At 55.7% G+C, this 27,485-nt stretch overlaps 1 protein-coding gene across 2 annotated transcripts; it reads left to right on the top strand.

Moving 5' to 3' along the window:
* Positions 1 to 541: 541 nt before the first annotated feature.
* LOC140404767 (lysophosphatidic acid receptor 6-like) lies at positions 542 to 27,089 on the top strand. Of its 2 annotated transcripts, none has more exons than XM_072493485.1 (2): positions 542 to 807; positions 25,500 to 27,089. In XM_072493485.1, exon 2 carries the CDS (start codon positions 25,544 to 25,546, stop codon positions 26,498 to 26,500), a length of 957 nt encoding a protein of 318 aa, XP_072349586.1. In that variant the 5' UTR covers positions 542 to 807; positions 25,500 to 25,543; the 3' UTR covers positions 26,501 to 27,089. The 2 variants fall into 2 exon arrangements, with proteins under 2 accessions (XP_072349586.1, XP_072349587.1); XM_072493486.1 differs by lacking the exon at positions 542 to 807 and adding an exon at positions 1,345 to 1,404.
* Positions 27,090 to 27,485: the final 396 nt, after the last annotated feature.

Raw genomic sequence — 27,485 nt, 5'->3', positions numbered from 1 at the left:
TAAGGGTTTCGAGCACTTGCGAGCTTTGGGCCGTCTTTTTCAGTGTGTAAAAGGTGACCTGGAAGCAAGACCTCTTTTACTACAGCTCCTGTTTTCATCGTTTTTTTAAATTGTTAAACTTTATTATTTATTCATATAAGGCAGTTCCTTTTTTTAGACAATGCCTACTTTGTGGCCTCACGTTACCACAATTACACTTTCGTATTTCAGAATTTCTGTCAATATGCTTTACTTTCCGACTCGTCAAGAACGGTTTTCTGATAAACAAATAATTTTGTTCTCTACTGAACAAACCTGAGCATTGCGCAGTCATTCGGCTTAGTACAGATTACAGCTAGCAGGAGGAATCAATTAAATATATGTTGTGACTTGTGGAGTAGTAGAATAGTGGGCACAGATAGCGAACAGATTTCAACAGGAAGTTTGTTGGACAGCTGATGGATATAAAAGTGCAGGGCTACGGGGAGCGAGCTGGGGAATGTGACTGACTGGGTTTCTGCAGGGAAGGGCTAGCATGGGCTCAGTGGGCCAAATGGCCCCCTTCTGCGCCATAAAACGCTCATTTGATCTGAGCTGGCAACTTTGCAAGTGAAGAAATGATTTCCTGAAACTGCCTCGCGTTTTAAATCTGATTCAGATGCTTCCTGTTAAATGACGGGTTGTATACGAGTCGGAGGTGATTCGCAACTGTTGACCTCTGGAGTCACATCTCAGTGTGAACGGCGGCGCTCGTCGAATGGTCTTGGAGCGCAGTGAATGTAGAGTTGCGGGATTTGGACACCTGAGGAAGGGGCCAGGGTTAGAAAGGTAAGAATGGCGCCTTAGAAACCAACAGCCTGCGTCTGCCCAGCTGAGACAACTCTGTACTGGTTAGAAAAAGGAATTTTCACTGCTCAGAAAGGGACACAAATTCTTTCCAGCACTCGTTTGTGAGTGAGTGTGGCCGCTCGGAAACGTTTCTGTCTTTTCTGACCATTTCCCAAAGCATCAGGTTGGCGGGAGCAAATCTTACTTTGAAATTTTGGGTTTCTTAGGTAAGTTGCATTTGTACCAGTCAAAGGGGCATTTGTGCCAGTCAAAGGGGCATTTGTACCAGTCAATGTGCTGCCATCTGCCCTCCATAGCCTCAGTCAAGAAGGCATGGAATTTCCTGAAATTGGGCAAAATTCCCAGCCTTAAGACGCTGGCTGGCATTAAAGGGTGCTGTTTCCCCGCAGATTGCCTGAAAAAAAAAGAGAATTCAACAGCTTGTCTCAGTTGGCGATGAACATCTTGCGTATTTGATGTTGGGAAGCTTCCTGTTGATTCTCGCTCTGTGCACTGGAAGCAAACCACAGAGAAAAATAACTACTGGCCAGCTGCTCAAAGAGGAAGGTGAAACGGAAAGCTGAGTTCTTTCGGAAGGTATTAGTTAAGAGTGGATGGATAAAGGCGCTGCACACAGGCTTTTGGGAATTGGCAACACAGTGGTTAGCATTGCTGCCTCGCAGCGCCAGGGACCAGCGTTCGATTCCGGCCTTGGGTGACTGCCTTTGTGGAGTCTGCATGTTCTCCCCATGTCTGCAGGGAGATGTGCAGGTTAGGTGGATTGGCCATTCTAAAAATTGACCCTTAATATCCAAAGATCTGCAGGTTAGGTGGGGATAGGGCAGGGAAGGGGGCTTTCGGAGGGTTGGTACAACTTTCGGAAGGTTTGTGCAGACTCGATTACCTCCTTCTGCGCTATAGGGATTCTTAGAATTTACGGCAGGAAGACTGGTCCTTCGGCCCAAACTGGTCCATACCAACCAAAAAGGCCATCTACGCTAACCCCATTCTCCTGTATTTGGCCCATATCCCTCTAAATCCTTTCCATGGACGAGGTCCTCCGACCCCCGCCGGGTCGGAAAATCGCCGGGGGCTGGCGTGAATCCCGCCCCCGCTGGTTGCCAAATTCTGGCCCTGGGGGGGGGGGTGCCAAGCCCGCGATCGGGGTCCACCGATCCACGGGCGGGCCTGTGCCGTGAGGGCACTCTTTCCCTCCGCACCAGCTGCTGTGGACCTCCGCCATGGCCGGTGCGGAGACGAACCCCCCCTGCGCATGCGCTGGGATGACGCCAGCACACGCTGGCGCCCCCGCGCATGCGCCAACTCGCGCCGGCTGGCGGAGGCCCTTCAGCGCCGGTTGGCGCGCCGCCAAGCCCCTTCAGCGCGGCACCAACCCCACCAGCTCCGGTCTACCCCTGAAGGTGCGGAGGACTACGCACCTTCGGGCGGCCCGACACCGGAGTGCTTCACTGCACTCCTCGGCGCCGGGACCGCCCGCCCCGCCGGGTAGGGGAGACTCCCGCCCAGGGAGTGGTGTTACAGGTGGTTCCCTCTCTGGTTCAACATGCCTTTACTTGGGGCATCAATGGCAGGACTAAAGAACCAGTCCAAATAGAGAACATGTTAAAATAGGAGGCAGAGTAAATCGTGCTGAGGACCAAAGCAACATGAACGGGGCAATTGTTAAGATGGAGTCACAAATTAAGAAGCAAATGGAATTCGCCGTCTATAAGTGTGAGATAAGACATTTTGGTAAATAAGAATAATAATTATATTTGAATGGTAAAACTGGGTTATGTGTATCAGCTGAAGGGTTTGTGTCTTCAGATTAATGGGGTATTAACAGATTTAATTTTTATTTGCTCATGGGATGTGGACTCTGCTGGATAAGCCAACGTTCCTTGCCCATTCCTAATTGCCCCTTGAGAAGGTGGTGGTGAGCTGCCTTTTTGAGCTACTGCAGTCTCTGAGGTGTAGGTACACCCAGAGTGCTGTGAGAGAGGGAGTTCCAGGATTTTGACCCAGTGACAGTGAAGGAACGGCCGATATATTTCCAAGTCAGTGTGGGGAGTGTTGGGAGGGGAGCTTCCAGGGGGTGGTGTTCCTCATGTGTCTACTGCCCTTAACCATCTAGATAGTAGAGGTCGTGGGTTTGGAAGGTGCTGTCGAAGTAGCCTTGGTGGGTTTCTGCATCTTGCAGATGGTCCACAATGCTGCGACTGTGCATTGGTGGCGGAGGGGGTGAATGGTTGCGGAAGAGGTGCCAATCAAGCATTGCCTTGTCCTGGATGATGCCAAGCTTCTTGAGCGTTGTTGGAGCTGCGCTCATCCATTCACGGGGAGAGTATTCCATCACACTCCTGACTTGTGCCTTGTCAGTGGTGGACAGGCTTTGGGGACTCAGGAGATGAGTTACTCACCGCAGGATTCCCAGCCTCTGACCTGCTCTGGTGGCCTCGGTATTTATATGGCTGGGTCCAGTTCAGATTCTGGTCAATGGTAACCCCCAGGATGTTGATAGTGCGGGATTCCCACTGGGGCTGGTTTAGCACAGGGCTAAATCGCTGGCTTTGAAAGCAGGCCAGCAGCACGGTTCAATTCCCGTACCAGCCTCCCCGAACAGGCGCCGGAATGTGGCGACTAGGGGCTTTTCACAGTAACTCAACTTGAAGACTACTTGTGACAATAAGCGATTTTCATTTCATTTTCATGTCATTTCATTCAGCGATGGAATGTCAAGGGGAGATGGTCAGATTCTCATTTTTTGGAGATGGCCATTGCCTGACACTTACTTGGCGTGAATGTAACTTGCCATTTATCAGTGCAAGCCTGGAAATGGTCCAGGTCTTGTTGCATTTGGACATGGACTGTTTCAAGTAGATAAAAAGATAGCTAATGTGATCATGGGTACTATGGGAGCACATAAAGGTGCAGAGGTAATGATGAATTTATAGCTACGAAAATAAGACCCCTGTTGTGTCCTGTTCAGTTTCACAATATAGAACGGATATTGAGGCAATAGAGAGACGATGACAAGACAATGTGTTGAAATACGAATGGGAAGCAAGAGTTAAGAACATAGAACATACAGTGCAGAAGGAGGCCATTCGGCCCATCGAGTCTGCACTGACCCACTTAAGCCCTCACTTCCACCCCATCCCCGTAACCCAATAACCCCTCCTAACTTTTTTTGGACACTAAGGGCAATTTATCACGGCCAATCCACCTAACCTGCACGCCTTTGGACTGTGGGAGGAAACCGGAGCACCCGGAGGAAACCCACGCAGACACGGGGAGGACGTGCAGACTCCGCACAGACAGTGACCCGAGCCGGGAATTGAACCTGGGACCCTGGCGCTGTGAAGCCACAGTGCTAGCCACCTGTGCTACCGCGCTGCCCGAAAGACTTGTATCGGTCCTGTCGAAGTAATAAGCTCAAACAGCACAGGGAAGGCTATTCCTTGGGCACTTGAACAAACTATCCAATCAGGTCCATGCCCCTGACCTTTCCCCATAACCTTTCATTTCCAAGATTACATCCAGTTCCCTTTTGAAAGTAGCTATTGAATCTGCTGCCACTTTCTCTTCAGGACCTCTCCGGCGCAAAGTTCTTGTACCATTTGTTTTTTGTACAACAGTGTTGTGAACTGCTTTAATAATCAGAGTATCCACCCCACTCCCCGTACTGTTTCTCCAACACAAAATTAGTGTTTGTACTGTTTGGCCTTGCAAATATTTTTTACTGTTTTAATAAAAGGAGATGGGGCGAAATTCTCCCCAAACGGCGCGATGTCCGCCGTCTGGCGCCCAAAACGGCGCCAATCAGACGGGCATCGTGCCGCCCCAAAGGTGCGGAATGCTCCGCATCTTTGGAGGCCGAGCCCCAACATTGAGGGGCTAGGCCGACGCCGGCGGGATTTCCGCCCCGCCAGCTGGCGGAAACGGCTTTTGTTGCCCCGCCAGCTGGCGCGGAAATGACATCTCCGGGCGGCGCATGCGGGGGAGCGTCAGCGGCCGCCGACAGTTTCCCGCGCATGCGCAGTGGAGGGAGTCTCTTCCGCCTCCGCCATGGTGGAGACCATGGCGGAGGCGGAAGGGAAAGAGTGCCCCCACGGCACAGGCCCGCCCGCGGATCGGTGGGCCCCGATCGCGGGCCAGGCCACTGTGGGGGCACCCCCCGGGGCCAGATCGCCCCGCGCCCCCCCCAGGACCCCGGAGCCCGCCCGCGCCGCCTTGTCCCACCAGTAAGAAAGGTACTTTAATCTACGCCGGCGGGACAGGCAATTTATCGGCGGGACTTCGGCCCATTCGGGCTGGAGAATCGAGCGGGGGGGCCCGCCAACCGGCGCGGCGCGATTCCCGCCCCTGCCGAATCTCCGGTACCGGAGACTTCGGCAACCGGCGGGGGCGGGATTCACGGCAGCCCCCGGCGATTCTCTGACCCGGCGGGGGGTCGGAGAATGACGCCCATGACCTATCCAGCTAACCTGGGCACCTTTGGACACTAAAGGGCAATTTATCATGGCTATTCCACCTAACCTGCACATCTTTGGACTGTGGGAGGAAACCAGAGCACCCGGAGGAAACCCACGCACACACGGGGAGAACATGCAAACTCCTCACAGACAGTCACCCAAAACCGGAATCGAACCTGAGTTCGAGTTGCCAGCTCTCGGCAAGTCACTTGGAATTACAGCACAGAAACAATTCGCCGTCAATGCTTATACTCTAAACAAGCCTCCTCCAACCCGATCCGCATAATCATAGAATCTCTCGAGTACAGAAGGAGGCCATTCGGCCCATTGATTCTGCACTAACCCTCTGAAAGAGCACTCTACCTCGGCCCACTCCCCATCCTATTCCCATAACTCCACCTAACCTGCACATCTTTGGACTGTGGGAGGAAACCGGAGCACCCGGAGAAAACCCACGCACACACGGGGAGAAAGTGCAATCTCGACACAGACAGTCACCCGAGGCCGGAATTGAACCTGGGTCCCTGGCGCTATGAGGCAGCAGTGCTAACCCACTGTGCCACCATGCCGCCCACTGTAATCCTTCTGCTCCTTGCTTCCTCATCAGATGCTTTTCGTCTTGATAAATATTGTGATATCCTAGAGGACAAACAGAGCTAATGTGTGCGAGCTTATGAATTAGATACTCCAGAAACTTGTGTTGCACATTGAAACTGTTTCTGAAATGAAATGAAATGAAAATCGGTTATTGTCACAAGTAGGCTTCAAATGAAGTTCCTGTGAAAAGTCCCTAGTCGCCACATTCCGGCACCTGTTCGGGGAGGCTGGTACAGGAATAGTTCTGAATAGTCTTAATCACATTTGGAAATCTGGGGCGAAATTCTCCCCAAACGGCGCGATGTCCGCTTACTGGCGCCCAAAACGGCGCCAATCAGATGGGCATCGCGCCGCCCCAAAGGTGGGAATGCTCCGCATCTTTGGGGGCCGAGCCCCAACATTGAGGGGCTAGGCCGGCGCCGGAGGGATTTCCGCCCTGCCAGCTGGCGGAAATGGCTTTTGTTGCCCCACCAGCTGGCGCGGAAATGGCATGTCGGGGCGGCGCATGCGTGGGAGCATCAGTGGGCGCTGACAGTTTCCCGCGCATGCGCAGTGGAGGGAGTCTCTTCCGCCTCCGCCATGGTGGAGACCGTTGCGGAGGTGGAAGGGAAAGAGTGCCCCCACGGCACAGGCCCGCCCGCGGATCGGTGGGCCCCGATCGCGGGCCAGGCCACCGTGGGGACACCCCCCGGGATCAGATCGCCCCGCGCCCCCCCCCAGGACCCCGGAGCCCGCCCACGCCGCCTTGTCCCACCAGTAAGAAAGGTACTTTAATTTACGCCGGCGGGACAGGCAATTTATCGGCGGGACTTCGGCCCATCCGGGCCGGAGAATCGAGCGGGGGGGCCCGCCAACCGGCGCGGCGCGATTCCCGCCCCCGCCGAATCTCCGGTACCGGAGACTTCGGCAACCGGCGGGGGCGGGATTCACGGCAGCCCCCGGCGATTCTCCAACCCAGCGGGGGGTCGGAGAATGACGCCCCTGATATCTTTCTGGTCCATTCCATGCAAGAGCACAACGTGAACAATAACACCAATATTCTAGACTGGATTGAGTTTGTGTGATTCCATTGACCAAAACTGCTTCAATATATTGTTGAAAATCTACATTTCTAAGGTGTCATGGTGTCGCAGTGGTTAGCACTGCTGCCACACAGCGCTGAGGACATGGGTTCGATCCCAACCCCGGGTCACTGTCCGTGTGGCGTTTGCACATTCTCCCCGTGACTGCGTGGGTTTCACCCCCACAACCCAAAGATGTGCAGGGGAGGTGGATTGGGCACGCTAAATTGCCCCTGAATTGGAAAAAACAATTGAGTACTCTAAATTTATTAAAAAGGGGAAAAAAAACCCTACATTTCTAAATTGAATACAATCGCTACAGCACAACAGCTGTGATGCAAATTATCAACAGCAAGTTTGATAATATGCTGGGCAAGTTCACGCTATCCCTGTATCCCTTGATATCTTGGGCGGGATTCTCCGACTCCCCGCCGTGCCGGTCGGCGCCCGTTGGCAGCGCCCCCCCGGCGATTCTCCGGCTCGCGATGGGCTGAGTGGCCGCCCGTTTTCGGCCGGTCCCGCCGGCGTAAATTACAACTGGTACGTACCGGCGGGACCTGGCTACGCGGGCGGCCTCCGGGGTCCTCGGGGGGGGGGCGCATGGGGATCTGGCCCCAGGGGGTGCCCGCATGGCGGCCTGGCCCGCGATCGGAGCCCACCGATCCGCGGGTGGGCCTGTGTCGCGGCGGCACTCTAATCCTCCGCGCCGGCTGGCGTGACAGTCTGCGATGGCCGGCACGGACAAGAACCCCCCCCCCGCGCATGCGCTGGGATGATGCCAGCACACGCTGGCGCTCCCGCGCATGAGCCAACTCACGTCGGCAGGCGGAGTCGCCGCTGGTCGGCGTGGCGCCAAGCCCCTTCCCCGCCAGCCGGCGCCACGCAAACCACACCGACGCCGGCCTAGCCCCTGAAGGTGCGGAAGATTCCGCACCTTGGGGGCGGCCCGCGCCAGAGTGGGTCACGCCACTCCTTCCCGCCGGTATTGCCCGCCCCGCTAGTTCGCGGAGAATCCCGCCCCTTTATTGTCTCGAAACCTGTGGATTTCTGTCTTGAACGTACTTGCTCGCTGAGCCTCCACACCCCTCTGGGTTAGAGGCGAAATTAAGAAATTCCTTCTCATCTTGGTTCGAAGTGGCCTCCCTCTTCTTTAGAGACAGTGTCCTCGGGGTCCAGACGCCCCAGTCAGGGGGAAACTTCCTTCCTGCATCAGCCCCTATCGAGCCCTGAAAGAATTTTGTAAGCTTCAATGGGACAACCTCTCATTCTTCAATACTCTAGCTAAAACAGGCCCTGTCTCCTCAATCTCTCCCCATAGGACAATCCCGCCATTAAACTCAGCCTGATGAACCCCCTCTATTGCACACCCTCTATAGCAAATATATTCTTCCTCAGGTAAGGAGAACAAAACTAGACTCACAAACTCAAGGCCCAGCCTCACCAAGGGCTCCACACAATAGCAGCAAGCCTTCTTTACTGTGGTGTTCAAATTGTCTTGCAATGAAGGCCAAGTAAGTCTGTCGCTGGAGTATATTACAACAGTGTGCAGTGGATATTAGAGATAGTCGAACAAGGCCTGGGCTATTCGGAGTGATACAAAGCCTCTTGAGTGGGCTATTTGTGAGGAGGCTGGAGGTATTTGGAAACAGATGGGTCATGAAGCAGATAGCAGTTCTTCCTATGGGGGGAGGGCAGCGAAGGTTTACCAGGCTGATTCCTGGGATGGCGGGACTGTCATATGAGGAGAGACTAAGTCAGTTAGGATTATATTCACTGGAGTTTAGAAGAGTGAACGGGGATCTCATAGAAATGTATAAAATTCTAACACGATTAGACAGGGTAGATTCAGGAAGAGTGGGCGGGATTCTTCCCTACCCGGCAGGGCGGGCCGTACCAGCGCCGAGGAGTGGCGTGAACCACTCCGGCATCGGGCCGCCCGGAATCCTCCACATTTGGGGCTAGGCCGGCGCCAGCGGGGTTGGTGCATGCGTGGGAGGGCCAGCGTGTGCTGGCGTCACCCCAGCGCATGCGCAGGGGGATTCGTCTCCGTGTCGGCCATCGTGGAGGTCCACAGCAGCCAGTGCGGAGGGAAAGAGTGCCCCCACGGCACAGGCCCGCCCGCGGATCGGTGGGCCCCGATCGCGGGCCAGGCCACCGTGGGGACACCCTACCCGGGGCCAGATTCCTTCGCGTCCCCCCCCCCCCCCGAGAACCCCGGCGGCCGCCCGCAGAGCCAGATCCCGCCGGTAAGTACCAGGTCTAATTTACGCCGGTGGGAGCGGCCTAAAACGGGCGGCCGCTTGGGGCCCATCGCGGGCCGGAGAATCGCCGGGGGCGGGGGGGGGGCGCTGCCAGCGGCCGGCAACGGGCACGGCGTGATTCCCGCCCCTGCGAAATCCCAGGGCTCCGGAGAATTCGGCAGCAGGCGGGGGCGGGATTCACGCCGCCCCCCCGGCGATTCTCCGACCCGGCCCCGGGGGGGGGGGGGGGGGGGGGGGGGGGGAGAATCCCGCCCAATGTTCCCGATGGTGGAGCGGTGCAGAACTAGGGGTCAAAGTTTGAGAATAAGTAAACCTTTTAGGACTGAGGTGAGGAGAAATCTCTTCACCCAGAGAGCGGTGAATCTGTGGAATTCGCTACCACAGAAAGTAGTTGAGGCCAGAACGTTGAGCAATTTCAAGAAGGAATTCCATACAGCTCTTGGGCTAAAGGGATATGGGGGGATGGCGGGATTAGGGTATTGAACTTGATGATCGGCCATGATCATAATGAATGACAGAGTAGGCCTCCTCCTAATTTTATTTTCTTTGTTTCTATACTTGGGAAGAGCTTGGGCCTAGAGGACGTATCTGGGAGCCTGGTTAGGAATTGTGTTTTGAGCTTTGGAAGGGGAGAATTGAATGGAGCAGTGAGAAATGTCAGGATGATAAAAGACTGTCTGAGTTACGTTGGAAAGGATCAGGGTGAGGCTGAAGGTTCAAGGTAAGAGACAATTCCTTTTCGGACACTGAGTGCTGAAGTTTCTGATTTATTTTTTGTAACACGTCCTCCGCTGTATTTTTAGCTCTGAGTAAAAAATAAAGTTAAGGGGCGGATCCCACGACATCATTCAGGCAGGGCGGGTCTAATTGAACCCACTCTGCCAGCAACTGAGGTCTTAGAAAGATTGCGGTGCCAAATTCAAATGAGAGAGGAAAATGTCTCCCTATGGGTGAGGTTGATAAGGGATTTTTTTTAAACTCCTTGTACACCTGGCATTCTCTGAACAGTCCTGGTCCCTTATCTAAGGAAGGATACACCGGCATTGGAGGCTGTCCAGAGAAGGTTCACTCGGTTGATCCCGGGTAGGGAGGGATTTTCCCATGAGGAGAGGTTGAGTACGTCGGGCCTGTCCTCATTGGGAGTTTAGAAGAATGGGAGGCGACCTTATTGAGACATATCGGATTCTCAGGGGGTTTGACGGGGTCGATGCTGAGAGGTTGTTTCCCCTTGTGGGAGAGTCTAGGACCAAAGGGCAGAATCTCAGAGTGAGGGAGTCGCCCATTTCACACAGAGGTGAGGAGGAATTTCTTCTCTCAGAGGGGTGGCACGGTAGCACAGCGGTTAGCACTGATGCTTCACAGCGCCAGGGTCCCAGGTTCGATTCCAGCTTGGGTCACCGTCTGTGCGGAGTCTGCACGTTCTCCCCGTGTCTGCGTGGGTTTCCTCCGGGTGCTCCGGTTTCCTCCCACAAGTCCCGAAAGATGTGCTGTTAGGTAATTTGGACATTCTGAATTCTCCCTCAGTGTACCCGAACAGGCGCCGGAGTGTGGCGATTAGGGGATTTTCACAGTAACTTCATCGCAGTGTTAATGTAAGCCTACTTGTAACAATAATAAAGATTATTATTACAGTGAATCTGTGGAATTCTATAGGGGCTGGGTCGTTAACTATGTTCAAGGCTGAGGTAGACATTTTTAATCGGTGAGGGAATCAAGGGAATGGGGATAAGGCGGGAAAGTGGAGTTGAGGGTTATCATATCAGATCAGTCATGATGGCATTGAATTGTACTCGCGCTGAGGATACTGCAGTGAGGCCAATAAAGCTGATTTTCGGCGGCATTCACGGTCTTGTCACAGTGGAAAGTGTGAGAGATCCCTTCCTGAGCATATGGTTAACCTGACATTTAATCAAGATTTCTTTCTGTAAACGATCAGATATTGCGAACTGCAAAATCCCTCTGGCAGTGGTTGGGGGGGTGGGTGATAGATGAGGAAGAGTTAGAAAGGCAGGGTCTCTACGGTAAACTGGTGAAGCCAAGAGAGGAATACATGAAGAATACAGATTTATGGATCTTAGGTAAGAGATGGGAGTTAGATTTGTGGCGCTGATGGGGGAGAGAGGGGATTAGTGTGCGGGTCTAGTAGGAGTGTCAGTATCTGACAAGTGGCAGGTGAGAATAAACAGAGATCAGGCTATTAAAACTCTACGTGGAACACAAGCTGACTTCCTCTCTTTCAGCTGCTCATTCGCCAGATGAAAATGAAAATCGCTTATTGCCACAAGTAGGCTTCAAATGAAGTTACTGTGACAAGTCCCTCATCGCCACATTCCAGCGCCTGTTCGGGGAGGCTGGTACGGGAATTGAACCCGCGCTGCCGGCCTGCCTTGGTCTGCTTTAAAAGCCAGCTCTTTAGCCCTTGTGCTAAACCAAATATCTAATATCCCCAACTATGGGGCAACCTAACCTTAGGCTTAAAAGGTGACAGTAATATTTGTAGGAGTTAAACTCTGAGAATGTCACTAGCTCAGACCTCCGGCAAGGCTTTCAATCAGTAAAAAGACCTTAAACTGCGTAATCTACAGAAGCCTCCCTATTTCTCGATTGGTTCTTTGCCTTCTGGGTCGTTTTGGAGTAACAGAATTTCCCGATGAAAGGTGGATCACCCGAGATTTCTACTCTCTCAGGACTGGGCCACACACTTTACGTTTTTGATGTCATTTTTTTCTACCCATTTCCCACCAGCTTGGTGTAAAATGTTCTGTCGTTGGTACTTTAGAGCGTAAGACAGGTACATCACACTCACTGCTGTTCTTATGGACTCACTTATGGAAGGCCGATCGTGCCTTCATTATATCAGTCAATGAGCCACACAGTGGCACGGTGGTTAGCACTGCCGCCTCACAGCGCCAGGGTCCCAGGTTCAATACTGAATTCTGGTGACTGTGTGGAGTTTGCACGTTCTCCCCGTGTGTGCGTGGGTTTCCTCCGGGTGCTCCGCTTTCCTCCCACAGCCCAAAGATGTGCAGGTTAGGTGGATTGGCCATGATAAATTGCCCTTCGTGTCCAAAAAGGTTAGGAGAGGTTATTGGGTTACGGGGATAGGGTGGAAGTTCGGGCTTAATGTGGGTCGGTGCAGACTCGATGGGCCGAATGGCCTCCTTCTGCACTGTATGTTCTATGTTCTGCACAGAGGGAGAATTCAGGATGTCCAAATTATCTAAGAAGCACGTCTTTCAGGACTTGTGGGAGGAAACCGCAGCACCCGGAGGAAACCCACGCAGACACGGGGAGAACGTGCAGACTCCGCACAGCCAGTGACACAAGCCGGGGATCGAATCGGGGTCCCTGGCACTGTGAAGCAACGGTGCTAATAAATGAGACCTGCACCTCCATACTACAGTCAGTTCAAAATATCAATCGAGTTCAATGGCTTTCTTGAACCATTGTTCATTGTCTTATTCATTACTGCACTGCTTCTGAATTTCTGATCTGCTGCCTCTACCACTTGACCTGTTCCCAGCCCATTGGATAAAATTGCCTCAAAGTCTCCCCTTCCGCCCTCGCCCTGAACTAGTTTCCTTCAATTTCTCTCCTCACTCCCCATGCCCTCCCTGACCTCATCATTTCCACGAAACCCGCTTCCTGCTCCCCAGACCTCTATTGCCGCCAAGCTATTGCCCACACAACTTAGAATCCTGTTCCCCACATTAATGATTCTCGCCCTTGAAGTCCTTTCGTGCTCTTCTTCAAACATGCTGTCATTATTGCTCTCCTCGCTAACCAATCCTTTGCAAATGACTACCCCATCGCCAACCTCTCTTTCCTTTGCAAAACCCTTGAATGTCTCCCTATTTGAACGCACCAATCAGGTCTCCAGCCCTATTATGGCACCCCATAAAAGCTCATATCAAAGTCCCAGACCGTATTCCAGGCGACTCTGATCGAGGTAAACTTTCCCTACTTGTGCATAGATGGCACAGTGACACAGGGGTTAGCACTTCTGCCTCACAGCGCCAGTGACCCGGGTTAGATTCCGGCCCTGGGTGACTATGAGTGCAGTGCAGAGATTGCACGCTGTCCCCGTGTGTGCGTGGGTTTCCTCCGGGTGCTCCGGTTTCCTCCCACAGTCCAAAGATGTGCCGGTTCGGTGGATTGGCCATGCTAAATTTCCCCTTAGTGGCCAAAGATGTGCAGATTAGGTGGGGTTATGGGGATAGGGCAGGGGTGTGGGCCTGTGAAGGGTGCTTTTTGAGAAGGTCGGTGCTGACTCGATGGGCCGAATGGTTCCTTCTGCACTGTAGGGAATCTATGGATTCTATTAATTGTCCTTCTCAGACAGTCTTTTGTCCTACTTTATTATTCATGGGCAAGGCCAGCATTTGTTGCCCATCCCTAATTGCCCTTGAGAATAATAAAGAGTCACATGTAGGCCAGACCGGGTAAGGGCAGCAGATTTCCTTCCCTAAAGGACATTAGTGAACCAGATGGGTTTTTACATAAATTGATGATAGTTAGCCTACAAATAAATCTCAATACCCTGTCCAGGAGCATTGAACAATATGAGCATACGAGAAGGAGCCAATGAAGACCATTCGGCCCCTCGAGACAGCTCTGCTCTTTGATAAAATCATGGTTGGTCTGTTGGTGTTTCGAGTTCCACATTCCTCATCGACCTCCAATAACCTATTACTTCCGCCTTTAAAACGTCCAGTGACTCCCAGCCTCCACCGTTCGGAGAATCGCCGGGGGGGGGGGGGCGGTGTGAATCCCACCCCCGCTGTCTGCCGAATTCTCCGGCGCCAGGGATTTGGCGGGGGCGGGAATCACGCTGCGCCGGCCGGCCTCCGGGGTCCTCGGGGAGGGGGGCGTGGGGGGGGGGATCTGCCCCGGGAGGTGTCCCCACGGTGGCCTGGCCCGCGATCGGGGCCCGCCATCTCCTGTGCCGCGGGGTCACTCTATCCCTCCACATCGGCTGCTGTGGACCTCCGCGATGGCCGACGCGGAGATGAACCGCCCTGCGCATGCGATGGGATGACACCAGAACACGCTAGCGCTCCTGTTCATGCGGCAACTTGCGCCAACGGGCAGAGGCCCTTCGGCGCCGGTTGACGTGGCGCCAAGCCCCTTCCCCGCCGGCCAGCGCGGAGCAAACTCTGGCGCCGGCCTAGCCCCTAAAGGTGCGGAGGAGTCCGCCCCTTTGGGGCGGCCCGACGCCGGAGTGGTTACCCGCCCCGCCGATACCCGCATAATCCCGCCCATTAGATCTGATGATCAAGCGTTTGGTTTTAAGGAGTATAGTTTTGTGGCTACCTTTACTGGGGTTTCAATTTCAAATGCTCTCCGCCATCATCCAGCTATGTGTGGTGGGCAGATGCTTGCTCCAGCTATATATGGAAAGACTAAAGTAATTTGGCAGGATTCCAAGGCCCCCCAGCTGTATGTTTCTCGGCCACGTGCCATTCGCTGACGGTGGAATACATATGCCCCTTGTCAACGTTATTTCCCACGGACGGGGGTGCGCTGCCGGCAGTAAAAGAGGATCCCAACGGTCGGAGAATTCCGGCAATTGTCTTTGGTCCCCACCTCAAACTCTGCTCTCTTTCGACCGATTCTATCCCTCTGCCTGGTGACGATTTGAGACTCAGCCAGACCTTTAACTGCACCAGCGCCTTGTTTTACCCCATAACCGTACATTTGCACTGTCACCAAAACCTCCCATTTCTTTTTTGAACTTTTAAAAATAAATTTAGAGTGCCGCAATTATTTCTTTCCAATTAAAGGCCAATTTAGCGTGGCCAATCCACCTACCCTGCATATCTTTGGGTTATGGGGATGAGGCCCGCGCAGACACGGGGAGATTGTGCAAACTCCACACGGACAGCGACCCAGAGGCGGGATCAAACCCGAGCCCTCGGTGCCGTGAGGCAGCAGTGCTAACCACTGCGCCTACAGTGCCGCATGTAATATCACACATTTCCACCTCTCATCTATGCCTTTCTTACTTCCAGAATGAACTATTCCAATATATTCCTGCCTGACCTCCCCCGATGTGCACTCACTTACTTGAGTACTGACTTGGATCAAATGGTGCTCACTGATTGCTGCTGCGCTCGTTGACCTCGACCGGTTCCCCGTCAAACTACGCTGCAATTTTTCCAAATCCTGATCCGGGGGACCCTCCCTATCTCCGTAATTTCCTCCGGCCCCACAGCCTCCGAGAGCCTCAATGCTCCTCTAATTCCGGCCTCTTGAGCACTCCTGGGGTGAAATTCTCCGGTATCGGCACGATGTCCGCCGACTGGCGCCCAAAATGGCGCAAATCAGTCGGGCGTCGCGCCGCCCCAAAGGTGCGGAATGCTCCGCATCTTTGGGGGCCGAGCCCCAACCTTGAGGGGCTAGGCCGGTGCCGGACGAATTTCCGCCCCGCCAGCTGGCGGAAAAGGCCTTTGGTGCCCCGCCAGCTGGCGCGGAAATGACATCTCCGGACGGCGCATGCATGGGAGCGTTAGCGGCCGCTCGCGGCATTCCCGTGCACGCGCAGTGGAGGGAGTCTCTTCCGCCTCGGCCATGGTGGAGACCGTGGCGAAGGCGGAAGGGAAAGAGTGCCCCCACGGCACAAGCCCGCCCGCCGATCGCTGGGCCCCGACCGCGGGCCAGGCCACTGTGGGGGCACCCCCCTGGGCCAGATCGCCTTGCGCCCCCCTCCCAGGACCCCGGAGCCCGCCCGTGCTGCCTTGTGCCGCCGGTAAGGTAGGTGGTTTAATTTACGCCGGCGGGACAGGCATTTTAGCGGTGGGACTTCGGCCCATGCAGGCCGGAGAATCGCGGGGGGGGGGGGGGCCAACCGGGGCGGCGCGATTCCCGCCCACGCCGAATATTCGGTGGTGGAGAATTCGGCAACCGGCGAGAGCGGGATTCACGCCAGCCCCCGGCGATTCTCCGACCCGCCCGGGGGTCGGAGAATCTCGCCCCTGATTCTCATCACACCACGATTGGTGGCCGTGTCATCAACTGCCTGGTTCTCAATCTCTGGATTTCCCTCTGTGAACCTCGGCACCTCTCCACCACATTTCCTTCTGAAAGACACTCTGGAAATCCTCTCTCTGATCAGGTTTTCGATGATCTGACCCAATATCTTTTTATGTACTCACTCTCTTATGTTAGTTTTGAGTCATCCTCTGTGGGACCCCGATTAAAGTTGACCAATAAATTCAAATCGTTGTTCATTCCCATGTTTGTCACTCCTGCTTATTGTCCCACATTTACTAACTCTTGTTGCACTCATTTTTTGTTGCCCCTGTTTACTTATCACGGGGTTCCTTCCAGACAATGGTTAGAGGTCTTAGGGAAGCTACATTCATCCACAAGTGCCACAGAGGAGGGATACTTATTGTATAAGAAATGTCATCAGAGGAATATCGGCCTTTGGGCCCTGGCAGCCTTAAGCAGAAGGTGAGCTCTTGTATTGGAGTAAAAGATCTCAAAGATTTCTTCAGATTTGGCAGGGAGAGGTTTTGGGCTCAGGTTCCTCATTTCAAACCATTGGTGTTCCTTCTGTGGTAATACCAGGTATTGCGGTACCAGAGAGAGCAATAACCATTGGCTAGACCGCGGGGTCTACCATTGGCTAATGTACATAGCCCCGCCCTGAGAGGCGGGGTATAAGAACCAATGCCGTCCCAGCAGCCTTCACTTCTGTAACTTCGCTGCTGGGTACAGTTCTATCTGATTAAAGCTGAATCGATATGACGCGGCAGCCCCCCAGACTTACCCGCTAACTCCGCAGGCCTGCGCGGCAAGGCGCCCCGCTACCGCCGCCAGCCAACGTTGCTTCTTCTGCGGCCAGGCGAATCACCCGCGCGCGCGCTGCCCGGCCCGCACCGCCACCTGCAAAGGGTGCGGCAAGAAAGGCCACTATGCCGCGGTCTGCCTCGCCCGCGCGGTGAACGCAGTATCCAACGACTCCCCTCAGCCATTCCTCCAGCCGCCTGCGGTGCAACCGCAGCCGTTCTTCCACGTCCCGACCGTCCCAGGCCCACCGCCGCACTCCCTCTTCCCAGCCCCGCCGGCCCAACGCGCACCGCAGCCTTTGCCCCGCCAGGCAGCGTCGCAGCCGCAGCCATTCTTTCCCCCTCCGGCACCCACGCTGGAGGAGTACGCACAGCCATTCTGCCCCTCGCCGGTCCAATCGTCGGGGTCTCCGTCCCCGAACTCCATGGGCGATCCCCGGCCGGCGCCAACTTGGATGGGTCTCAAGCCCCCAGCGCGGCTGGCTACGCGCCGCCCGACCAAAACCCTTTGTTGCAGCTGGCCTCCGCCACGCTGGAGCAACGCGCGTCGCCAGTTTGCTCCTTCCCGCCGCCATCGTCCCAGTCCCCGGATTCCACGTGCGATCCATGGCCGGCGCCATCTTGGATGGGGCCCCAAGCCCCCAGCGCGGCTGGCTACGCGCTGCCCGACCAAAACCCTTTGTTGCAGCTGGCCTCCGCCTCGTGGGAGCAGAGTGCGCCGGCACTTTGTCCCTCCCCGCCGCCATTTTGTTTCTCCCAGCCGCCTTCCACGCAGTCCCCAGACTCCATGTGCGATCCATGGACGGCGCCATCTTGGATGGGGCCTCAAGCCCCCAACACGGCTGACGATGCGCTGCCCGATCTTCACTCCTTGCTGCAGCTGGCCTCCGTCACCCTGGACCAGAGTCGGCCCCGAACGCTAGCAAAGGCCACCGCGACGATCGGCATCAATGGCCACGTGACGTCGTGCCTCATCGAGAGTTTCGTCCACCCCGCCACGGTAAGGCGCTGTTCTCTGGTCACCTACCCCACCCAACAAAGGATCTCCCTGGCCTCCGGGTCACACGCGGTGCAGATAAAAGGGTTCTGCCTCGCGAACCTCAACGTCCAAGGCAGGGAATTCCGCAATTCCCGCCTATACGTGCTGCCGCACCTCTGCGCAGCCACCCTTCTGGGACTGGATTTCCAGTCCCACCTACAAAGCCTTACTTTTAAATTTGGCGGCCCTATACCCCCCCTTACGGTTTGCGGCCTCGCGACCCTTAAGGTCGACCCGCCTTCCCTGTTTGCAAACCTCACCCCGGATTGCAAGCCCGTCGCCACCAGGAGCAGACGGTACAGCGCCCAGGACCGGACCTTCATCTGGTCCGAGGTCCAGAGGCTGCTGAAGGAAGAGGTCATCGAAGCGAGCAACAGCCCCTGGAGGGCTCAAGTAGTGGTGGTTAAGACCGGGGAGAAGCATAGGATGGTCATCGACTATAGCCGGACCATCAACCGGTTTACGCAACTGGACGCATACCCCCTCCCCCGTATTGCCGACCTGGTAAACAGGATCGCGCAATACAAGGTCTTCTCCACGGTGGATCTCAAGTCTGCCTACCACCAGTTACCCCTCCGTAATAGCGACCGCCAGTACACTGCCTTCGAAGCAGATGGGCGGCTCTACCACTTTTTAAGGGTTCCCTTCGGTGTCACAAACGGGGTCTCGGTCTTCCAGCGTGAGATGGACCGAATGGTTGACCGGTACGGCTTACACGCAACGTTCCCGTATCTTGACAACGTCACCATCTGCGGCCATGACCAGCAGGACCACGACACCAACCTCCGTAAATTTCTCCAGACCGTGCACCTCCTGAATCTGACCTACAATAAGGAGAAGTGCGTGTTTAGCACCGACCGTCTAGCCATCCGAGGCTACGTAGTGCGAAATGGAGTCATAGGCCCCGACCCTGAATGCATGCGCCCCCTTATGGAGTTCCCCCTCCCTCACTGCCCCAAGGCCCTAAAGCGCTGCCTCGGCTTCTTTAGCTACTATGCACAATGGGTCCCTAATTACGCCGACAAGCCTCGACCCCTAATCCAATCCACGACCTTCCCCCTGTCGACGGAGGCCCGCCATGCCTTCTGCCGCATCAAAGCGGACATCGCAAAGGCCACAATGCGCGCCATCGACGAGTCCCTCCCCTTCCAGGTCGAGAGCGACGTGTCTGACGTAGCTCTGGCCGCCACCCTCAACTAAGCGGGCCGACCCGTGGCTTTCTTCTCCCGCACTCTCCATGCCTCCGAAATTCACCACTCCTTGGTCAAAAAGGAGGCCCAGGCCATAGTGGAAGCTGTGCGGCACTGGAGGCATTACCTGGCCAGCAGGAGATTCACTCTCCTCACGGACCAACGGTCGGTGGCCTTCATGTTCGATAATGCGCAGCGGGGCAAGATTAAGAACGACTAGATCTTGCGGTGGAGGATCGAACTCTCCACCTTCAATTACGAGATCTTGTATCGTCCCGGGAAGCTGAATGAGCCTCCTGATGCCCTATCCCGCGGCACTTGTGCCACCTCACAAGTAGACCGCCTCCGAGCCCTCCACGAGGACCTCTGCCACCCGGGAGTTACCCGGTTCTTCCATTTTGTTAAGTCCCGGAACCTGCCCTACTCCATCGAGGAGGTCAGGACAGTCACCAAGGACTGCCAAACCTGCACGGAGTGCAAACCGCACTTCTACCGACCAGAGAGGGCGCACCTGATAAAGGCTTCCCGTCCCTTTGAACGCCTCAGCATGGACTTCAAAGGCCCCCTCCCCTCCACCGACCGCAACATGTACTTCCTTAACGTGATTGGGGCATAGGTTTAAGGTGAGGGGCATAGGTTTAAGGTGAGGGGCATAGGTTTAAGGTGAGAGGGGCAAAGTTTAGAGTAGATGTACGAGGCAAGTTTTTTACACAGAGGGTAGTGGGTGCCTGGAACTCACTACCGGAGGTGGTAGTGGAGGCAGGGACGATAGGGACATTTAAGGGGCATCTTGACAAATATATGAATAGGATGGGAATAGAAGGATACGGACCCAGGAAGTGTAGAAGATTGTAGTTTAGTCGGGCAGTATGGTCGGCACGGGCTTGGAGGGCCGAAGGGCCTGTTCCTGTGCTGTACATTTCTTTGTTCTTTGTTCTTTGTTCTTTGTGATTGATGAGTACTCCCGGTTCCCATTCGCCATCCCCTGCCCGGACATGACCACAACCACCGTCATCAAGGCCCTCCAAACTATTTTTACACTGTTCGGTTTCCCCGCATACATCCACAGTGATAGGGGGTCCTCCTTTATGAGCGACGAGCTGCGCCAGTTCCTGCTTAGCAAAGGCATCGCCTCGAGCAGGACGACCAGCTATAACCCCCGGGGAGGTAGAAAGGGAGAACGGAACGGTCTGGAAGACCGTCCTGCTGGCCCTTCGGTCCAGGAAACTCCCAGTCTCCCGCTGGCAAGAAGTCCTCCCAGTGGCCCTGCACTCCATTCGGTCGCTGCTATGTACTACCACGAACCAGAGACCTCATGAACGTCTCCTTGTTTTCCCCAGGAAGTCCTCCTTGGGGACCTCGCTCCCCACCTGGCTAGCGACACCCGGACCCGTCCTGCTGCGGAAACATGCGAGGGCGCACAAGTCGGACCCGCTGGTCAAAAGGGTCCACCTGCTGCATGCCAACCCCCAGTACGCCTACGTAGCGTACCCAGACGGACGCCAAGATACGGTATCCCTCTGGGACCTGGCGCCCGCCGGAGCACCACACGCGCCCGAGCCACTGCCACCACCCCCCCCCCCCCCCGCCCCACACCTGACCGGAGGGTCAGTACTGCCGCCAGAACCCCGACCCAGACCGAGCAGGCACCGACACCCCCTACAGGCACCCCTTCCTTCTGCCCATCTTTCGACCTTACAGCGCCACCTAGGGGTGACGAAACTGCCTGGGAGGAAGACACCACGTTCCCGGAGTCACTACTGCCGGGGCCCTCACCAGGATCGCCGCCTTAGATGCTCCAATAGGACGACCAGGCCGCCCGATCGTCTGATTGCAGCACCATGAGGAAAATTAACAACGCAAGAACTTTCTCTGCAACCCTCAATAGCATGGTACCTGCAATACCTGGTCCTACCATGAAAGGGCTACAGTAATACTGGCCATCACGCCGCTGACTCTTTTTTTAACAGAGGGTGAATGTGGTAATACCAGGTATTGCGGTACCAGAGAGAGGAATAACCATTGGCTAGACCGCGGGGTCTACCATTGGGCAATGTGCATAGCCCCGCCCTGAGAGGCGGGGTATAAGAACCAATGCCGTCCCAGCAGCCTTCACTTCTGTAACTTCGCTGCTGGGTACAGTTCTATCTGATTAAAGCTGAATCGATATGACTCCACGTGGACTCAAGCGTATTGATTGCGTATCACCGTCAAAGAGGATTGCAGAAATGGTGAGGAGCGAAAAGGAGCGACGGTGATCGACGGGTGCAGCAAGTGAGTGGTGATGCAGAGGACTGCAGAATGGTGAGAAATGGTGAGAGCGGCCACAGAATGATGGGGAGTAGTGAGGACTGAGGAGCTTTGATGAAGACTGACGTGAAATGATTACGGCGAACAAGGGGCGTCATTCTCCGACCCCCCGCCGGGTGGGAGAATGGCCGTTGGCCGCCGTGAATCCCGCCCCCGCCCCCGCCGAAGTCTCCGCTCCCGGAGATTGGGCGGGGGCGGGAATCCAGCCGCGCCGGTTGGCGGGACCCCCCGCTGGATTCTCCGGCCCGGATGGGCCGAAGTCGCGCCCAGGAATTGCCTGTCCCGCCGACGTAAATCAAACCTGGTATTTACCGGCGGGACAAGGCGGCGTGGGCGGGCTCCGGGGTCCTGGGGGGGGCGCGGGGCGTTCTGACCCCGGGGGGTGCCCCCACGGTGGCCTGGCCCGCGATCGGGGCCCACCGATCCGCGGGCGGGCCTGTGCCGTGGGGGCACTCTTTCCCTTCCGCCTCCGCTCCGGCCTCCACCATGGCGGAGGCGGAAGATACTCTCCCCACTGCGCATGCGCGGGAAACTGACAGCGGCCGCTGACGCTCCCGCGCATGCGCCGCATTTCTGCGCCAGCTGGCGGGGAAACAAACGCCATTTCCGCCAGCTGGCGGGGTGGAAATCCCTCCGGCGCCGGCCTAGCCCCTCAATGTTGGGGCTCGGCCCCCAAAGATGCGGAGCATTCCGCACCTTTGGGCCGGCGCGATGCCCGTCTGATTGGCGCTGGCTTTGGCGCCAGTCGGCGGACATCCCGCCGTTGGGGGAGAATTTCGCCCAAGGAGTGGGGAATGGGGCGGGATTCTCCGATTCCCCCCGCCGGGTCGCAGAATCGCTGGGTGGCGGCGTGAATCCCGCCCCTGACGGCTGCCGAATTCTCCGGCGCCGGGGTTTTGGTGGGGGCGGGAATCGCGGCGCGCTGGTCAGCTGCTGCTGGCTGCGCCCCCCCCCCTCGCCCCCCCCCCCGCCCCCCGGCGATTCTCCGGCCCGCGATGGGCCGAGTGGCTGCCCGTTTTCGGCGGGTCCCGCCGGCGTAAATTGCAACAGGCCCTCACCGGCGGGACCTGGCTCCACGGGCGGCCTGCAGAGTCCTCGGGGGGGGGGGGATCTGGCCCTGGGGGGTGCCCCCATGGTGGCCCAGCCCACAATCGGGGCCCACTGACCCGCGGGCGGGCCTGTGCCGTGGGGGCACACTTTCCCTCCGCACCGGCCGCTGTCAACCTCCGCCATGGCCGATGCGGAGAGGAACCCCCCTGCGCATGTGCTGGGATGGCGCCAGCACCTGCGGCCGCTCCCGCACAAACGGCAGCTCAAACGGCGCCAGGCCTTGTCACCGCGTAAAGGCGGCGCCGCATAGATGACGCGGCCGGCGCCACATAACTGGTGTCACCCGCGCATGCGCGGTTGTCGTCCTCTCTGAGTCCGCCCCGCAAGAAGATGGCGGACGGATCTTGCGGGGCTGCGGAAGGAAGGAGGTCCTCCTTCAGAGCGGATGGCCCGACGATCGGTGGGCACCGATCGCGGGCCATGCCACATTTGAGGTACCCCCCGGTGCAGGACCCCCCCCCCGCCCCCTGCAGGCCGCCCCCCCCCAGCGTTCCCCGCGCTGTTCCCGTTGGCAGCGACCAGGTGTGGACGGCGCCGGGGGGGGGGGAACCCGCCGTTTTGGCCTGGCCGCTCGGCCCATCCGGGCCTGAGGATAGCGGGGGTGCCGGAGAATCGCCATTTTGGGTGTCTCCGGCGATTCTCCGGCCTGTGGCCTGTGGAACTCGACGGGGCCGTTCCCGCCGCTTGGGAGAATCGCGGGAGGGCGTCGGACCGGTGTCCCCCGGAAATTTTGGCAGCCTAGGCGATTCTCCCAACCGGCGCGGGAGTGGAGAACCTCACCCTCTGTCTCTGGCGCTGTGAGGCAGCAGTGCTAACCACTGTGCCACCCTTATTGCTAAGAAGGCTTGTAGGATCCGTGGGTTTATAAATAGAGGCTTGGACTATCAAGCAGAAAATCATTGGTCAGACCATATTTGGAGTGTTGTGTTCAGTTCTGGGCACCTTACTTCAGGAAAGATGTTAAAGCCCTGGTGAGAGTGCAGAGGAGATTTGTGGGAATGATACCAGGAGTGAGGAATTTTACATACAAGGAAAGATTGGGGAAATTGGGCTTGTTCTCCTTGAGGCAGAGAAGATTGAGGTGTTCAAAATTCTGAACAATTTGGACAGGGCAAAGAAGGATATTCCGTTTCCACGTGTCGGCATGTCGATGGCTAGGTGGTCACAATTTCAAGATGGTCAGCGAGGAGCGAGATGAGGAGAACCGTCTTTACTCCGAGAGTTGTTGGGGTTTGGAATGCGCTGCCTGGGAGAGCGGTGGAGGCGGATTCCATCGGAGGTTCCAGAAGAGAGCTGGATATATATTTGAAAGGGATGAAGTCAGAGGGCAGCAGACACAGGGCTCGAGAATGGGACTAGCTCGGTAGTGCTTTCGGGAGCCGGTGCAGACACGGTGGGCCGAATAGCCTCCTTCTGTGCTCCAGAATTCTATGACTCAAGGGCACGAGGTGAATTGCTTCTTCTGTAGACAAGGCCTCCTTGTGTGGTATGACCATTCAATGAGTATTTGAGATTGGAGTCCATCAATTATCCTCATATGGAGTGGGAGTGCAGGGGTACATTGGGGCGAACGGTGTTTGGTGTTGGTAGAGGGGAGCATCGAGAACAAGGGGGAGTAGGATACCTGAAATGTGTACAAGAGAACATTGTTTACCGAGGAAGAGAAAAAACGGTGATCCCGATTTTGAAAATGAAGACGGGCAAGTGGGGCTTGTGTCAGCGAAGAGCGTCTGGGGAGCATTCATCACAGCAGCGTTAGGCTCCAAGCAGTTATGGAAATGGGCAGAGAAATATCAAGTGTGCGAATACTCCATCGGAGGAGGGCCAATTTCAGCGAGGCTGAATTGAGAATTAGAACAAAGGCTCAGCAGCTAAAACAATAGGGGAGCAACCCAATAGGAAACTGTTTGGGCCCCGGCTCTTTTCCATGAAGCAGAATGGAAGCCCTCATGCAGATGGAGCTCCCTTGGTCATCTAAGGTTCGTAGATTCAGTGGAAACACAGGGAACGAGCCCCCGATCCAGGAAACCTGGGACCGGACGTGGGGATTTCATGGATTTTGGGTTCTAGGCCGAGCACGAATTTGTAACACAGTAAATAAAGACCGGAAGACCGGCTGTTGCTGCAATATCCTGCACGGGACTGGCGGGGCGGGGATGCTTGTCTTCCCCATACTCCTTGTGGATAACCCGCTCCACCACTAGAGGCAGTGGGTGTATCTCAATTACCCAGTGTATACAAAGTCAGCCAGTAAGGGGACCGAGGGGAAGCAGGTAGGGATCTACTGGGAAGTGTATATATACCGTTTGTAAATTAAACTTCCTTCTTATTTCTAATCAGTGTTGGCTCCTCATTTTTGTATTAAAGTTGCGATTCAGTTTTCCCGCAGGCAGCTCACCCCCTCCCCAGGGTCTCCCGGCAGCATGAGGTGGTTCCAATCGGAACTCCCATCGACAGGATAGAATCCCGTCACCGGCGAATGTCGAGCCTCCAAGAAACACGTGGCTCGGGGGTGCAAAATAATCCCGGCCAAATAAAAAGGGTTTTAATTCAAATTGCGACACAAAATGTCAGCTCCGAATGTTGAATTCTTCCGGATTTTGGGGACGTGGGATAAAGCACCCAGTACCTGTTAAGACAAAAAGGGGTTTGATAACAATAAATAAGAAGGATCGCTTATTGTCACAAGTCGGCTTCAATGACGTTACTGTGGAAAGGCCCCAGTCGCCACATTCCGGTGCCTGTTCGGGGATAAATGGCAGGTTGGGGATTCTGCAGGAGACCAAGGTGAGTCCAGGAAGGGCTGAGCGACCAATTCCGTCAAGCTCATCACCTTTTTTTTTTTGCTCCTTGCAGGCTCTGACTGGTGACCCCGAAGGCAGCTGGAAGACCCCAGCAGAATGATCGACACAAATGGGAATTGCACGAGGACGAGGCACTGGACGGATCCTGTCTACGCGACGGCTTTCAGCTTCATCTTCCTCTTTGGGCTGCTGTTCAACGTTCTGGCTCTCGTCTTCTTTTTCCGCTTCACCAAGATCCGCTCGCAAACCACCATCTACATGAAGAACCTCGCCTTCTCCGACCTGTTGCTGGTGTCCTCCTTGCCCGTACGGATCTGGTACTACATCAGCCAGCCTCAACTCCCGCTGCGGCTCTGTGAGCTCAATGGCCTCATCTTCCTGGTCAACATGTACGGCAGTATCTTCTTCCTCACGTGCATCAGCCTGGACCGCTGCGTGGCCATCTGCTTCCCCATGAAGTCCAGACTGAATGAGCTACGCAAACGCGCCACGTGGCTTAGCGTTGGAATCTGGGTGCTGGTGATTGGAGCAAGCATCCCACCCTACCTCCTCATCAAAAGACCCTCGAATGACTCCTGCCATTCCTGCTTTGATCAGAAGCCCACTTACGTCACCAATCCAGTGACTCTGGTCCCCACCCTATTGATTGGATATGGGATCCCCCTGGCTACCATCCTGGTCTGCTCGCTCGCCCTCCTGAGAGGGATCCGACAAAGCTCGGCCACCCGCATGGACTACATCGACTGGCACAAGATCCGCAACATGGTGCTGGCCAACGTGGTGATCTTTATCATCTGCTTCCTGCCTTACCACACGGTGTTGCTCCTCTATTACATCCACCCTGCCACAGGCAAGGCATCGGCACTGCCTGGCAGCTACCGCATCACCATCACCATGGCCTGCTTCAATGCCGCGCTCGACCCTCTTGCCTACTACTTCGCCACGGAGACTTTTCAGAGGAGCGTGGGCATGAAGGCCCTGAAGAATGCCCTGACCTCCAACACGGACAGCATCGAGGGCAACAACCGTTCCCTGTCGCCACTCAACAGCTGATTTCGGAGAGCAGCTTGGCGCGAGGAGGAACGGGTTTGAGGGTAGAGACTGAGGGCCGGGGGGTGGGGGGGGGGGTTGAAAATATGCACCTCGACGGATTGACCTGCGACCACAGTCGACGTGTTGGGAAATCCCGTGAAGTAGGCCGGTTACGTGAATGTAGCGCTAACAATGCCAAGCGACTAGGGACTTAACGTGAGTGCCAGTGTAATCTGAAGACTGACGAGCTCCCAAGAGGAAGCTATGAGTCTTTGGCAAACGATTGGCACTGTGACATTCACCTCACATGTTCGGCCATTCAATAAGATCGCGGCTGGTCTAAATGTAACTTTGACCCCACATTGCTGCCGACCCCCGATAACCTTTCACCCCCTCGTTAATCAAGAATCTATCCACCTCTGCCTTAAAAGATTCTGCTTCCGCCGCCTTTTGAGGAAGATAGTTCTAAAGACTCACGGCCCTCTGCGAAAAACATTTGTTCCTCATCTCCGTCGTAAAGGGGCCACCCCTTTATTTTTAAACAGTGGCCCGCCCCGGTTCTAGATTCGCCCACAAGAGGAAACGTCCTCTCCACATCTCTCTCCCCCCCCCCCCCCCCCCCCCCCCCTGTCAACACCCCCTCAGGATCTTAAAAGTTTCAATACTTTTATTGCTCATGTGAAACTAGTGATGACAATAATTGCCCTTCACCGAAACAGGAGTCCAGATGCTCTCGGTAGTAACAAAAAGGCTTGCGTTTGAAGTACCTTTTTTGAGGTGTTCATGATTGTTCCCTGACATTTTGCATGAATTTCACAGGGCGTTCACGAACACGTCCACTTCTGACGTAAAACCCAAAGATCATAGAACTCCTGAAGTGCACAAAGAGGCCATTCAGCCCTGTGAGTCTGTACCGCCCCTTTGAAAGACCACCCGACCTAGACCCAATCACCCGCCCTGTAACCTCACCCTAACGGGCAATTTAGCATGTCATCCACCTAGGCTG

The sequence above is a fragment of the Scyliorhinus torazame genome, chromosome 31, assembly GCF_047496885.1.
Source record: "Scyliorhinus torazame isolate Kashiwa2021f chromosome 31, sScyTor2.1, whole genome shotgun sequence".
Taxonomy (NCBI): domain Eukaryota; kingdom Metazoa; phylum Chordata; class Chondrichthyes; order Carcharhiniformes; family Scyliorhinidae; genus Scyliorhinus; species Scyliorhinus torazame.
The sequence above is the reverse complement of the archived record's forward strand: the minus strand, read 5'-3'. Positions and strand labels throughout refer to the sequence as shown.

Excerpts from the sequence above, each read along its gene's own strand:
- LOC140404767 (XM_072493485.1), top strand. The coding sequence starts at position 25,544 with ATGATCGACACAAATGGGAATTGCACGAGGACGAGGCACTGGACGGAT.